This window comes from Choloepus didactylus, chromosome 4, assembly GCF_015220235.1.
Source record: "Choloepus didactylus isolate mChoDid1 chromosome 4, mChoDid1.pri, whole genome shotgun sequence".
Classification (NCBI taxonomy): Eukaryota; Metazoa; Chordata; class Mammalia; order Pilosa; family Megalonychidae; genus Choloepus; species Choloepus didactylus.
The window spans coordinates 91,828,822-91,844,322 of NC_051310.1; the positions used below are offsets into that span (position 1 = coordinate 91,828,822).

The 15,501-nt window shown below is 53.0% G+C and overlaps 1 protein-coding gene across 1 annotated transcript in view; it reads left to right on the forward strand.

The window, feature by feature from the left end:
• The window catches only part of ACAN (aggrecan), a 62,029-nt gene that overhangs the window by 21,768 nt on the left and 24,760 nt on the right, over positions 1–15,501 (forward strand). Inside the window, exons 2-8 of the mRNA XM_037835339.1 lie at positions 5,119–5,195; positions 7,664–8,047; positions 8,975–9,149; positions 10,415–10,542; positions 12,021–12,314; positions 13,706–14,110; positions 15,131–15,305. Of these exons, the coding sequence (XP_037691267.1) occupies positions 5,126–5,195; positions 7,664–8,047; positions 8,975–9,149; positions 10,415–10,542; positions 12,021–12,314; positions 13,706–14,110; positions 15,131–15,305 (1,631 nt within the window). The 5' untranslated portion in view covers positions 5,119–5,125. The remainder of the gene's footprint in view (positions 1–5,118; positions 5,196–7,663; positions 8,048–8,974; positions 9,150–10,414; positions 10,543–12,020; positions 12,315–13,705; positions 14,111–15,130; positions 15,306–15,501) is intronic.

Sequence of the window (15,501 nt, forward strand, 5' to 3'; positions counted from 1 at the left end):
TATGACTCCAGTTAATAGATGGGGAAACAGGCCTTAGGTGAGTTCTCTGTGAGTGAGCACAGAGCTAGGATTGGAGATGGCTTCCAGCTCTCTGTTTCTACACATTACACCATCTGCTTAGAATATGTGGAAAATTAGCAGCTATAGTTGGGGTGACTCTGGCTAGAGGGGCTTCTGGGTGGGGTTGCTGGTTTTTCCCTATGCTGAGATTGGGAAATCTCAAGTGCAAATGCCACCCACTTCTATGTGCAGATATCAGGATGCATCTTGTCCATGGGCGAGACGGACATGCAAATAATTGATGTGCTGGCGGCTGGGAGGGAAGGTGGCCTTGGTCCTTTTGAATCCCTCCTCCAGGACTTGAGTCACAGCCACAGAGCTGCTTGGTCAACTGGCAAACCTTACTGGTCAAGAAATGTACCAAATCCCAGCACCCAATGCATAGGTGTCAGATACCACTTGCTCTGTGCATTACCATGGAGGGATTTTTTTTAAAATTAAGGCTCGATTGTCAGCCTGAAGGAGGTCACAGTCTACATGGCTCACAGCCACATGAGGGATAGCTAGTGGGATCCATAACACAAAAGGAAAAAAAAATTAAATGCTAAAATGACTGGAGGAGCAGCCATAGTTAAGAGAGCAGAACCAAAGGACAGGGACAGATAAGGCTTCATGGAGGATAGGATCAGGAAAGCGGCCGTGCACACATTCACTTATCCAGCAAACATCACCTGATTTGGCACTGGTGTGGCAGGCCTGGGCTGGGCCAGGGCACAGGAAGGAGAGGAACAAGGCCCAGTCCCTGCCCTAGGGCTGGCCCACCTAGCCTTGGTTTCAGGGACAGCTTGGATGTCCCCAGGGACTCACACCAAGCAACCCAGAGAATGGAGAATGATGTTTCATAAGATGGAAAAAGAGAAGCACCCCATTATCTTTCCCCCAGCCTGTTTCTTATTTTAATATTAGTTACTTCCAATAGTGCACTTGTACATCCACTCAAAAAAAAAAAAAAAAAAAAGCCTGATTTGTAAATGTGTTCTGATTTCCGTGGTGTAAATATTCCCATCATGGCCAGTTTCTAGCTACCATTGTGATATCCCTGAACACGTTGCTGGGAAGAGCTGCAAGCCAGCTCCAGCACAGCACTGATTCTTCCCTAGAAAGGGAGGAGTCTGACTGTTACCCCCTGAGCCGCAAATAGTTTGGGACATTCCCAAAGTCCCATGCCATACTGAGGGACTATCGTGAATCTCATCATGAGCAAGTGAACTCTACCTATAGCTGAGATGTACTGAGTGTGACATGGGATTAGTCTACTCCACTGGGCTGAGCACCACATGGGTGCCCAGCAAGTGCAGGCCTGCAGCACCACTCAGCCTTCCTGAGTTCTGGAGTGGAAGAAGATGACTTCTGCGGTGCCTGGGCCTCCCACTATTCACTCGTTTAACAGGCATTGACCAGTGGCCCCCTCTCTCTGTGTCAGGCACTAGGCTGGGCATCGGGGAGATGGTGGGGGACAGGACAGGCCGAGTTACTGCTTTGTGGAACTTGCTAAGCCTGCAAACTGAAAGTGGGGGGGAGGCAGTCCCCCTGGATCTGGGTTCTGGTCCTGGCTATACCACCAACCTACTGCACGGCCTTGAACAAATCCCTTAACCTCTTTGGGCCTGTTTCTTCACCTGTGAGGTGAAGGAGTTGGACTAGATATTCACTAAAGTCCGTCCCAGCTCTGACCATTGGTCAGAAGGGAGGTGAGAGGGGTCTGGAAGCCACATGAGGAAGGGCTGGAGGAACTGGGAATGTCTCCACTGGAGAATGGCATATGGGAGAGCTGCTGCTGGACCCCTGAAGATCTGCCAGGAGCCACGTGAAAGAGGAGTGGATGTGAGTTGTGTAGCACCTGAGGGTAGAACTCATAGGTAGAAATCGTAAGAGATGGTGGTTGTTTTGACTCCTTCTTGGAAGCTCATTAGCTCAGCAATGGGACAGTTCACCTTGGGAAGAAACAAGCACCCTGCCATTCAAGCAGAGGCTGATGACCACCTGCCTAGGCTGTGAGGAAGGCTGTGATTGCAAAACCCCCAAATCATCAAGTCTGAAGGAACAAAAAGAGTCATTTGGTCCACTGTGTTACATGGAAAATGCAAACAGGATGCACAAAGATTACAACTACATAAAACACAAGTGGACACTCAAGAAAAAAGACTAGAAGGAAAGTTATCACAACACTAATTATGGTCAGATGAGGATCATGGTGATTTTATTTCTCCATTTTCCTATTTTGTAAGTGTTGGTAACGTGATGATGTTATTTTTGAAATGAAAGCAGTTTTGTTCTTTAGGGAAAGTCATCAAGTCCAACCCTCATCCCAGGACAGGAATCCTCCTTACAACCGCTAAAAACTCTCTTTGGATCCCAAAATTCTGAGAGGCTCGTAAGTCTTGACAACCAAGGAGGTGGGGAAGACAGTGACCCTGAAGGATGCTTGCAGTGCTGGGGACAGAGCCAAAGACACAGCCCCGGCTCTTGAGGAGGGAAACTGCCCAGCAGCACATCATCACACCATGGTGGTGGGTCCTGTATTATTAAGCAGCAGGTGGCCGAGGTCTTAGGGTTTCCATGTACACATTGTTGGAAGAGGCATTCAGGTGAGTGGGTGAGCTGCAAGTTCAAACTGCAGCCCCCAGCTGCATAGGCAGCCATGGATAGACTCTAGCTGATAAGGAAGTGAAGGTTTCCCAGTCTCCAAACTACCGGGCCCTCCCACCACACCCACATACACCCACACCCACACACTGCCTCAGCTCGGGTTCAAAGCGCTAGCATGCTTACTTATCAAGTCTCCTAGTAATTCTCTCCTGAGAAAGCCAATTCCTTGATGATCCACTCAAGCCCCCCACCCCGCGGGTCCCGCAGAAACTCCACTCACACCTTCACCGAGCACCCACTTCCTTCTCCCCTAAGCTCCTCTTTTGAATGCATTCCAAGCTCCCCCTCTCCTCTTCCTCTGCCCCAGCCACACAATCCCCTCTCCCCCAGCTAATCCTGTTTTCCAGGGAGAAAGGCCTCCCTGTTCACCATGGCGGGACTGGCTGGCAAAGTCAGCCGCCTCGCATGAAAGGCTCAGTGAGTCCGGGACACTTGGACCCCAGACAGAATGGAATTTCTCACTATTTTCTTTACAGCTGAGAAAACACACACAAACACAGGAGCATGTTTATTGAGATATTTCTATCCCAAAGTTTGTCTTTAAAAAATGAAGAAGAAATAAAATGAGTTTCTCTCCCCACTCCACCCCTTTACCCTCCACCACCAACCCCCCCCCCCCCCTTAATTCCTTCCCATTTCCTGGTCCAGGCCACGGAGCAAAACAGAGCGGCCCCGAGCCCCACAGACAGCGCCTGCCTCCCTGGACAAAGTCCGGCTTGTTCAGGGAGCGAGGGAAGAAATACAACTCTGCAAACATACACAGAACTTCCCAGTGAAGGGTGTTCTGCGGGAGGAGGAACAGGCGGGCCTTGTGTCTGAACAGGGAATCCCTGAGGCTCTGGGAAGAGCGGAGCCCGCCAGTCTAGCCCCCTCCCCAGAGCCCAGGGGACGCCCCGCCCGGGAGCGCCCCCGCGCAGCGCTCGCTCCCCGCGTCGGAGCCCCGGAGCTCCGGGGATTGCTTTTAAAGGCTGTCTCTAGGTAGAAAAGTCCCTGAGGAGAAACAAGGGGCCGCTTCTCAGAGCTTTGGGATTTTCCAGACTTCCCACGGTGGTGTGAGGGGGCCGTGCCTCGTGCATTCGGCTCTTTATCTCCCAGGTGACCGGCCCGTGTCCGTCCCTCCCCGACGTCGTTCCTGGATGGGGGCGCCATTGCCTCCCCACCCCCACCCCCAGCGCCCTCCGGGGCCCAGAGGCCCCTCAGGGGTGCTCCCCTCACCCCCAGATGCACCTAAGCCCAAGTCGGTGGTGCTTGAGCCAACAGCTACCCCTGCTGGACCGTCGTCGAGGTCCGGGGAAGCCAGAGGCTTCTCATCTGTGCGTCGCTCTCAGCCAGCGAAAGCGCATGCTTTTTTTCAGTTCTAGATCCTGCACCGCTCCGAGACTGCCCCCCTCCTCCCTGCAGAGCCTCTGGGAGGCAAACGCTTCTTACACCAAGACTCAGGGCTCACAGACTGAGGAGGAGGGCAGAGAGGAGAGAGGAGGCGCCCAGGCAGGTCCCCTGGGACAGAACCACCCAGTCCGGGTCCTGGGGCATGGCTCCTGGGTGCAAGTCACAGAATGTGTCTGTGGGGTGGACACCACCAGGGAGCTTTGAAAACTCCTGATGTCAGCATGCAGCCAAAGTTCAGCACCACCACTCTTGTTGCTCTCTTGGTAAATTCAGCTGAGCCTTCCTTCTTAGGGTCTACCTGTGTCTCCCAGGCAGCTGCCTACAATTGTGCAGATTGTGCTTTGCACAGTTCTTGGGGACTCCCTTTCCACTGTGGTTGCCACAGATTTGCATATTTATCGTGACAGTTTTCCAGCAGACGGCAATAAGGAAGGTTTGTTTTTCTAATTTATGTGAAGTCATTAGTTAGGCCAGCAGGAGAGTTGTATGTGGATTTCTCTCCTAAATTGTTAATCTGTCTATCCCATGGGCTTCTCAAGAGTTCTTGGGGCTGGGTTCATTTCCCTGACTTGAACCAGGCCCCCAAATCTTGCCCTAAACCTTGGGTGCACACTCCATTCTAAAATGCACAAGATTCCTGGATTTGAAATTGATGACAGGCCCAGATTTTCATCAGGGAGGCTGGGTGACTTGCATCTCTTCTCTAGGTCTGAGGGATTCTTTAGGACGAGCCTCCCCTGGCTGGAAGTTCGGAGGGTCCCTGGAAAAAGTGGGAGGAGATTTTTCAACCTAACTGCCGTAATTAGACTGAGAAAGCACAGTTTGACCTGTGAAGGTTTTGTTAGAACAAGATTCTTGGAGAAAATCTCTCTCACAAGCCACATGCAGCCTCCGTATCTCATGTGATTTCAGATCCTTGGGCTTGGGGATTATCATCTGTTGTCCTGTGTAGTATGTGACCATCCTCGACCTCACCATGACTTTCCCACCCAAATAACACATCTGCCTTCCCTCTTCCAGGTGAACTATGACCACTTTACTTTTGGTGTTAGTGACTCTGAGGGTCATCACCGCGGCCATCTCAGTAGAAGTTTCAGGTGAGGACAATCCCGTGCATGTTTCATTTGTTCAGTAAGCCCTGAGTACTGGGTATTGGGTACTAGGTACTGGGTACTGGGTACTAGACTCGGCACTGCTAGTCCCAGGGAAATAACTTCCCTTCTCCTGGCCTTTTCCTGGCCCTGCCCCTTTCCTGTCGAAAACAAGCATAACTGCAGCGGGAGACCACCCACACACACACACCCCATGCATGCAGCCTCCCTCACTCAGATCTTAGTGCTCTTGGCTGCCTTCTAGGATGGACACTGAGGGAAACGGCTTCAGGTAGATGCCTTTCTGGGATCCCCTTCCTGGATCTCACCTGAAACTGCTGCACACTGAACTTAGGGTTGGGACACCTACCTAAATCAGAAGAGAAAGAGCTCCCAAGAGAGGATCAAATGGAGTGTCAAGGAAGGAAAAAATCATCCGAGAAACAGTCAGAAAGAAGCCCCCATTAAATCAGTCAGTTCCTTGCCTTTCTTGGCAAATCAGTTCTCAAGAAGCGCCAGCCTGGTCCTTGGCATGTGGCAGGCATGGGTATATTTCTGATACTTGAGCCCTGAACCAAATGAACAAATCATCCACTGACCCCTGTATGTTGCATGACCCCAAATGAAGTTAGGATGACCAAGTACCTCTCTTAGACCCAGGCAAGAGAGGCCCCTGCTCTGGGTCATGCACTTTATTGGCCCTGTCTGGCCCTCCTCCAGACTCAGCCCTTCCCAAAGCACAGGGATTCTGCAGGGCAGGTGGGGCACGTGCACCCAGAACCCTATAGACCACACTCTGGGTACCCAGGATGCCCAGAATTCTTTGTCCAAATGGGCCCAAGCCCACTGACAGGGCCTGCCTGGGTCTCTTCTCTAGTCCATCCCCCTAGGGGTCGGCCCCCATGCCTGAGCCCTCTAGGCCCAAAGTTGTTGTTCAGGTCCTTGTTGAGCCCCCCTAGGCCCAAAGGAGAGGCTCAAGGGTGCCTGTTTGCAAGGGGTGTGGGCAGAGCTTGGATGTAATGGCTGGGACAGCCACCCATGTGCATGAACCCCTCACAGTGCAGGGCAGAGTCAGCATGGAAAAGAAGGGGGCTGCCCCCAGCCCAGCCCCCACCACTACCACATTCCAACACACAACTCCAAGGACTCTAATGAACCTGTCTTCCCAGACCATTTTGAAAGGTATAATTGTCAAATGGGAAGACAGAACCTATTTCATTTAACAATCTGTTGGCTTGATTTATAACTTTTAAATATTTAGACAGATGGTGCACGGGCCTCCATTTGTACTCTTGCTCTGGGACCCGCCAATATCCAGCCCCCATCTATAAGCTGGGGTGGTTTGCCCACCCAGGCAGACCAGGTCACTATGCTTGGTTGAGAGTTTTCAAGACTGTGGAGCTGGGGATTGCAGTCCCCTTCAGTGCTCCCCCGAGCACAGCCACCACCGCTAAGCTGTGTTTGAGCCTCAGTGTGCAGAGGGAGATTTTTGTGAGAGCCAGTGGTGACCATCAAGGACATCACAAGATTAGGTCTGGACTCCAGGCACTCCTGGCTCCCCCTCCCTTGCCCTTTTATATAGCCTATCACCCGCAAATATCTGAAATATTTTTATTTTCAAACTCTGGGCTCTCCTGGAAATAAAAAAGTGGTGGGGGTGGTTTCCGTAAGTTTATGACTTGACATGAAAGGTGCTCTTTTCTCAAAGGCTGCTTCTTTCCCATTCCTGGCAGGTCTTTTACATCTAATAGGATTTAGTAAACACACTGCATCTTCCCAATCAATGGTCTCCATGATTTGGGGGGCATCTAATTATATTCTGCACCCCCCCCCCACCTACCCACCACTGACTCTTTGCAGACTAAAATTTCTGATCCCTTCTGATGCTTCTCCAGTGAGTTTCCCCAAGTCCCTACCAGCAGAAGGGAGTGGCTCGTTCCCTGCAAGGTCAGAGTTAGATCCCCAAGAAGACCTCCCCAAGCAAGGCAAATCACAAATCAGAAATTTTGTCTTTGCTTTCAAAATTGCATGGATTTCTTTTTCTACCCCATAATTTATCCCAAATGCAAAAATAATTGTTCCCAAAATGTTTGAGTAAAGTTGTCATGTCAGGAAGCTGGGCCTTATTCATCTGAAGGCTTGGCATCCCCTAAGGTGGGAGGACCCCAGTCTGAGAAGCAGGGAGGTGGCCTTGGCCCTGATGTCTCCCCCGCCCTTCTCCGGAACATGTTTCTGGCTCCACAGTTTGTGTCTTGAGGTGCACGAACCAGGGTCTTGGGGGGGTGCTGCTCTGGAAAGGGGATTGCAAGACGTCCTGGGAATTCCTACCACGACACAGGAACACCACCCACCGTAGTCACAAACACACTCACTGGATTTTGGCCTCTCAGAGAAGTGCAGTTCCAGAAGGAGGAGGCTGGGGGTCCTCTCCAGGCACTAACAGGTGCATCTCCCACCCCTCTCTCCCCACACAGACCATGACAACTCGCTGAGTGTGAGCATCCCCCAGCCTTCCCCACTGCGGGTCCTGCTCGGGAGCTCCGTCACCATCCCCTGCTATTTCATCGACCCCACGCACCCCGTGACCACCGCCCCCACCACCGCCCCCCTTGCCCCGAGAATCAAGTGGAGCCGCATCTCCAAGGACAAGGAGGTGGTGCTGCTGGTGGCCACCGAAGGGCGCGTGCGCATCAACAATGCCTACGAAGAAAAGGTCTCGCTGCCCAACTACCCAGCCATCCCCAGCGACGCCACCTTGGAAATCCAGAACCTGCGCTCCAATGACTCTGGGATCTATCGCTGCGAAGTGATGCACGGCATCGAGGACAGCCAGGCCACTCTGGAGGTTGTGGTGAAAGGTGAGAACCTCTCCCTGCTTCACCCGGGGAGAGAACTGGAATGGGACCCTCAAATCCCAGCTCCTCCACCCACTGGATCAGGCCTCGGTCAAGTTATTTATCTCTAGTTGCTTCCTCTGTGGAGCTGGTAATACATTCTCTTGGGAGTATTGTAGATGTCACTTGGACACAAACTTCGGGCACAGTCACATGAAAAACAACGGTTTGTGCTTCCCACCACAAACTGTGATTTGATCAGCTTTGTGATCATCCCCATTTTACAGACAAGCATACTGAGGTTAAGTGACTTGCCTGAAGTTGCCCAGCGAATGAGTCAGAGCACTCTCCTAACTCTCTATCTGGGTGTCTTTTCCCTCACCTTCCTGCTCCCCCTCATTCCCAGCTCCAGAGCTAAGGAAAGGTCTGAAGACTCTGTCCCTGGTCTCTTCCTCTGGGGCCCAAGGAGGATGGTGGGGTCCTTGGTTGGCTTTGGGACTTTGGACAGCGCCAGATGATTCCCTGTGTGAGGTGCAATAGGAAGCTCTGTGAAAGATGGCTCCCTTTTGGGTGTACTTTAAACAGGGCTCCACTCAGATGACCCTGGGCTGAGGGTGCCTGAGGCTCTAAGTGTCTCCCCAGAGCAAATACAGGGTTCCTGGAGTGATGAGAAAAAAAATTACAAGACAGCAGATTTTGGTTCAATTCAAAGAAGAACTTTCTGATTGTCAGAGGTATTCAAAAAGGAATGCCTTGTGAAACCATGAGCTCCCCTTGACTGGGGGTGTTGCAGCCAAGGCAGAAGGACCCCTTGCCAGTGTGGAGAGGGACCCAGACATCAGCTAGTGGCCCAGACCAGATGTCCCCAAGGTCCCTTTAGGACATTACCGTCCTTCTGCAAGGCCTCGATGATCAGTGCCTGACCTGCTCTCACCCACCCGTCTCTTGCAGGCATCGTGTTCCATTACAGAGCCATCTCCACACGCTACACCCTGGACTTTGACCGGGCGCAGCGGGCCTGCCTGCAGAACAGTGCCATCATCGCCACACCTGAGCAGCTGCAGGCCGCCTATGAGGACGGCTTCCACCAGTGCGATGCCGGCTGGCTGGCCGACCAGACTGTGAGGTCAGCCCCCAGCCCCCAGCAGAGAGGGCGTCAGGGACAGGGATCACCGGGGAGTGGAGCGGGTCGGGGGGTGGCACCGTGGCCAGCCTGGGCTGGGGGCTGGGGTCATATACTTTGGCCAACACCGGGTCAGGTACTCACTGACCGATCCCGGATCCTTATTATTCTGTCTGGCAGGGGAGTAGGGGGCTGCTGGAGACCTTGCCTTAAATGAGCATTTTCTCCGTGCAAATTACATGCCCTTCTTCCGCCTACCCATTTTCCCCTTTTCCTCCGTTTCCTGACTTCTTGTTTTTTCTTTAACTTTGATGTTTTATGTATTTTTATAAACCATCTTGTATCCTTTTAGTTGTTTGCTTTTTGGTAAACAAGACAAGACAGACATAAATTAAGCTTCTTCATACACTTCTTCCTGAGTGCAGCCCCTAGAAATGGGCTTTAAGCAGTACAAGCCAGAGCCCCTACCCTCGAGGGGCCTCAATCTGTTGTGAATAAGCCTCTGCAGGCAAGACGAGGGACTTAACTCCAAGTGGAGCATAACTCTACATTTACTAGCTAGAACCACAAAGTCTCAAGAAAAAAAACAAAAATATCTTTGCAATCTTGGGGTAGGCAAAGATTTCTCAGGACACAAAAACCACTCGTCAAATAAACAAGATGAGACAACAGCCAGCACAGTGCACGAGCCCAGAACTCGGGCTCCGAAAGAGCTGGGCTCAAATGCCACCCCTGAGCCTTGGAAGCATGTGACCTTGGACAAATGGTTTGAGATCTCTGAGCCTGTCTCCTTGAAATAAAATTGCTATGGCCCCTGCCTCATTAGGTTGACATGAGGCTCAGAGGATAACAGTGCAGGAGTCAGCAAGTTATAGCCCACCGGCCAAATCCAACCCAGCCCTTGATCTGTAAGTACAGTTTTATTGGAATGCAGCCAAGCCCACGTGTTACATATCGTCTACGGCTGCTTTCATGCTACAACGGCAAAGTTGAGTCGTTGAGTGAGACCCTGTGGTCCACAAAGCCAAGAATATTCACTATCTGGCTGCTTATGGAAAGAGTTTGCCAACCCCTGGTAGAGCAGCGTGTCTGGTACCAGTAAATTTTCAGTAAAGCAGGTTGCCTTTAATCATTAGTGACTGGAAAGACAGATGGACAGGCCACATACCCAGGGCAGACACGGTCAAGCTCATCGGAAGCGTCTGCTCCGGGCATGCGGCTTCCTGCTCTGCTCGGAGTGACACGCCCCACTCTGGGTTCCCCGGCAGGTACCCCATCCACACTCCCCGGGAAGGCTGTTACGGTGACAAGGATGAGTTTCCCGGCGTGAGGACCTACGGCATCCGTGACACAAATGAGACCTACGACGTGTACTGCTTTGCCGAGGAAATGGAGGGTGAGGCCACCCCGCCCACCGTGAGAAACTTGCCTGGTTCCCAAGAGCCCCTCTCACATCCCTGTCACCCCACTCACAGCCCTGACCACCCAGCCTCCTCTGGGGAGGGCCCCACTCTGCTCCTCTGCCCCACCTGCTCGCCCTCCTTTGCTAGTGTGGGAAGGTGGGGTCTGCGGGTCTGGTCGCTCACTCTCCCTGCTTTCAGAGAGTGGCCCCAGGCACCTGCAAACTGTCCCGGAGTCACCCCTGGGCCCAAGACCACAGATCGAAGGTCTCTCCCTGGGACCGTCCCTCCGAGTCGGGGGTCTGGGTCCTGTGGCCGGCTCATCCCTGCACCATAAAACCCAGCCCGGCCTTATCACCCTCATAAGGGACACCCCAGGACTCTCCAGGTGGGCCCATCAGAACCGTAGCTCCAGGAGAGCTGGCTCCCCAGCCCTTCTCTCAGCTTCTCAGCTGCCAGCCCCTAGACCTGTTCCAGGCCTTCCCAGTGGGAGGCTCAGGAGCAGCATGGAGGAACCTGGATTCCTTCTCTGTTTTCAAAAGGGCGCTAATTTCGTTACAGCTGCCCTAGGTACCCAAGAGAGGGGGTGACACCCCTTCCCCCCCCTCCAGACTACAGCCCCCTCTCGCCTTTCCAAGTTCCAAGCCCAGGCTGGGGAGACGAGCCAACACACTGGCTCCTTCTGAGGCAGGGACCGTCCCCAACTTTCTCACCACCATAGCCCTTTTTCCTCCTGTTCATTTCAGGAGGCCAACTGGTCTATTAAATAACAAGTATTTGTGTTCCTATTTTTGGTTAACCAAGAACAAACACAGCAGCCAGTCAGAGCTGCCACTCAGCAGGGGGGCAACCAGAACCATCTCCATCAGCGGAGGCCCACTGCCTCCCCTCCCCAGCACCACCTTGTTAGGTTCTTGCAAATACTGAAAAGAGTTTACAGGCCCCAACTGATGCCCTGATGGACTCCCCAGGGCCTAGAGATGCCAGTTTGGAAACCGCCACCCTAAGGCACCCAAGTCTGATGCCTGCTTTTCCCATCAGAATATGAATTTTTTTAAAAAAAGTATTTGATTTGCATGGGCAATGCTTGACTCCTAGGAAAGATACCGAGTGGTGGAACGTTCCGCAGCAAACTGCCAATGGCAAGGATGCTTTTGAGCAGGGGGAGTTTCGTCCTGTCTCTCAAATTTGCTCTACCCTTTCCCCCACCTCCTGGCCATTTTGGCTGCAACCTTCTTGGTCCCCCTGTTTTCTTAACCTGTATCTCCCTGCTCAAAAACCCAGAAGATGGAAAATAGGAACTGGGGGTCAGGATCTGAGATTCAGGCATGTGGGACCAGGACTTTGAGATGCTTGAGGGCACACCAAGTGAGAAGAGACTCAGGACCTGGTGGAAATGCATGGATGTGTCTGGGGGACTTGGGGCAGGGGGGCAGGAGGGAGAGGCTCACGCTGCTGGCCACCTCTTTCACAGGCAAGGTCTTCTACGCCACGTCCCCTGAGAAGTTCACCTTCCAGGAGGCGGCCAGCGAGTGCCGGCGGCTGGGTGCCCGGCTGGCCACCACGGGCCAGCTCTACCTGGCCTGGCAGGGCGGCATGGACATGTGCAGCGCCGGCTGGCTGGCTGACCGCAGCGTGCGCTACCCCATCTCCAAGGCCCGGCCCAACTGCGGGGGCAACCTCCTGGGCGTGAGGACTGTCTACCTGCACGCCAACCAGACGGGCTACCCGGACCCTTCGTCCCGCTACGACGCCATCTGCTACACAGGTGAGGCTGCGGCCGGAGGTCGGAAGGGGCATCACAAGGCCAAAGACAGGGCCCCGGGGAAGAGAACTTGGAAAGGGGAGGACATGGGGTTCTCACCTTCCTTGAGCGGCCACTGGGTACCAGAACCCCGTGTCTTTGGCACACCCTGTTTGCACCATTTCCTAGGAAGTGCTAAAGGGTAGAGACAATGGAGGCTGCAGCGTATTTAGCCCTGTCTCCTCTGATCAGCCAAGAGCAGGATTAAAAGCACGCGCTTCCAAGTCTGTTTCCTCAAGTTGGCATCCCTGCTCTACCACTTACTACTGTGCCACCCTGGGAATATCAGAGCCTGAGCCTTGCTTTCCTCATCTGTCTAATGGGGAGATGATGGCATGGAGGGTGGGGGTGAGGGGTGCTGACATGGGACCGTGCCCCCAAGGGAAGATGCTGTTCTCTGACATTGTAAATTGAATCCACTTGAAAGGAGGACCAAAGTATTGTGGGAAAGAGTGGGTGCACATTTTAATCAGGACTTTCTCTTGAAAACTAAGACTAGACATTTTAAAAACAAGTTTCTAACATATTTAACATTGTTCAGGTGTTAATTACAATTAAGTGCTAATTCTTGGGGCCACAGGACAATAAATAATAAAGATGCCTAAAATTTTGACTAGATGCTTTATGCATCCAGACATCAAAGAATTGGTGATAGCACAATGACACATCTCATTTTGTGTTTATCTTACATAAAGATTTTTTTTGCCGAAATAATTAGGGTTTCATACCTGTGCCTCAGAACCTCTCTTAACCTTTGATATTCTGACCACTTTTTTGAAGTAGCATCACTCTTGTGGATATTTTTTTTTTAATTGTTAACTGGCCCATTTTGGCCAGACCCTTATCTGTCCACGACGGTGAGGCAGAGAGCTCTCCAAAATCATTTTTATCAATTTCATGAACTCCAGCATCTTCTGCAAGACTTTTCGATTTCACTTTGTGACCGCTTTGCATTGTCCCACTGGCTGCTTACATCAGCTGGTCAGCAGGGTGCCCTTAGAGGGTTGAGGTGGCAGCTGGTGTGAAGTGGGATGGGATGTTGGAGTGGAAACTGATTTTGTAAGCAGTGAGTTGATCGATCAATACCTTGTGCTATGCTGACTCTTGTATCCTTTTGCAATCCTGAAACTGTGGGGGACTGCAAATGAATATTCAGATAGTGACTGTAATGAATATTCAAATAGTGAGGACCCCTGTGGTGGGCCCTCCGAGGTGCCTGGCACTCAGTAGGTGCTTTCCTACCCTGGCAGGGAAGGAGGCAGAGCCGATCAATGCTCACCGCCAGCCCACCCCTCATGCCCCTCCGGCCAGTCCCAGGCTGAGCAGCTAAGGCTTGCCTTTGCCCCCTGCCCCAGGTGAAGACTTTGTGGACATCCCAGAAGACTTCTTTGGGGTGGGTGGCGAGGACAACATCACCGTGCAGACGGTGACCTGGCCTGACGTGGAGCTGCCCCTGCCCCGAAACATCACCGAGGGTGAAGCCCGGGGCAGCGTCATCCTCACCGTAAAGCCCATCTTGGACGTCTCCCCAACCGCCCTGGAGCCCGAGGAGCCCTTCACCTTTGTCCCTGACCTAGAGGCCACCACCTCCCCCGAGGCGGAGAGCAGGACTGGAGAGACCACCAGGCCCTGGGGCTTTCCCGAGGAATTCACATCTGGCCTGGGGCCTGCCACAGCCTTCACCAGCGAGGACCTGGTGGTGCATGTGACCATTGCTCCAGGGGCCACCGAGGTCCCCGGGCAGCCCCGCCCACTGGGGGGTGAGTGCCGCCCCCCTCCCCCCAGGGGATGCACGCAGGGGGCGGGAGGCCATCCTGGATGTATCTCCAACTTGTCCCGTGGCCAGGGGCCAGCCTCTGTCCTCTCAGACTCTGCTCTCCTCTTCTATAAAACAGAGGGCATCGGCAGGCCAGCGATGTCCAAACTCATTTGCCACAAAGCTCTTACTTCAAATGAAATCGCATGTGGAAACCCGGGGCATATATCAGATATATATGCCACCCCAGGGGTGAAGTGGGGTAGACTGGGGCCCTTCCTGTTCGTGAAACCTCCTTGCTCCATCAGCTGCCTTTGTAGAACCAGGCCACTTGAAAACCACTGTCCTGGGTGACCCTGAGGCCTTCCCCCGTTCTGACCCTCTAGGACAGGGTTGGCACACTGCAGCCACAGGCCAGATGCAGCCCGTTTTTATACGGCCCGTATGCTAAGCACGATTTTCACATTTTTAAGTAGTAGAGAAAAAAATCTAAAGAAGAATAATATTTTGTGATGCATGAAAATTATATAACATTCCAATTGCAATGTCCCTAAATAAAGCTATCGGAACATGGCCACTCCTGTTCATTTACATATTCGCTGTGGCTGCTTTCCAGCTGCAATGGCAGAGTTGAGTGGTTGGGACAGAAACCGTAGAGCCCACAAAGCCTAAAATATTTAGTATCTGGCCCTTTCCAGAAAACATTTGCTGATCCCTGTTCTAGGATGATGGTGTTCCCGGTGCCTAATTAGTGTCTGGAGAATGGGGACTTCACTCAGAGCTCAGCAGCTCCCCAAACCCAAGTCCAAGAACCAGGAGGACATTCTGGAGGGGTGTCTGTAAAGGCCCGGGTGGGCTCCCTCCTGGAGAGGGGCAGGTGGACATGGCCATCCATCGCCACACCCCCGATGCCCCCATTGTGGCCGGGAGAGCCGGGCCCATGGGGAGAGGCCTTGCAGTGCCCCATGTGTGCTGGAGACTGACCCTCGCCCTCTCCCCCTCTCGCCCTCTCCACCCTGGGCAGGAGTGGTGTTCCACTATCGCCCGGGGCCCACGCGCTACTCGCTGACCTTCGAGGAGGCGCAGCAGGCCTGCCTGCGCACCGGGGCCGTCATTGCCTCGCCGGAGCAGCTCCAGGCTGCCTATGAAGCCAGCTACGAGCAGTGTGACGCCGGCTGGCTGCAGGACCAGACTGTCAGGTGACAGAGAGCCAGGCCCCTGAGGGTCTGGCTGGGGGAGCCACAGCTGGCACAGCTCCCAGTGCAGAGTGGGCTCCCGATGCATTGTGGATTCGTTAATTCATTAGTAATTCCATAGCTACTCCTTAATTTCTCCCCAGGACCAGGGGGTATTCTGAGAGGGTGGGGGAGGGCCCCGGGGCAGGTTCTAAGAGAC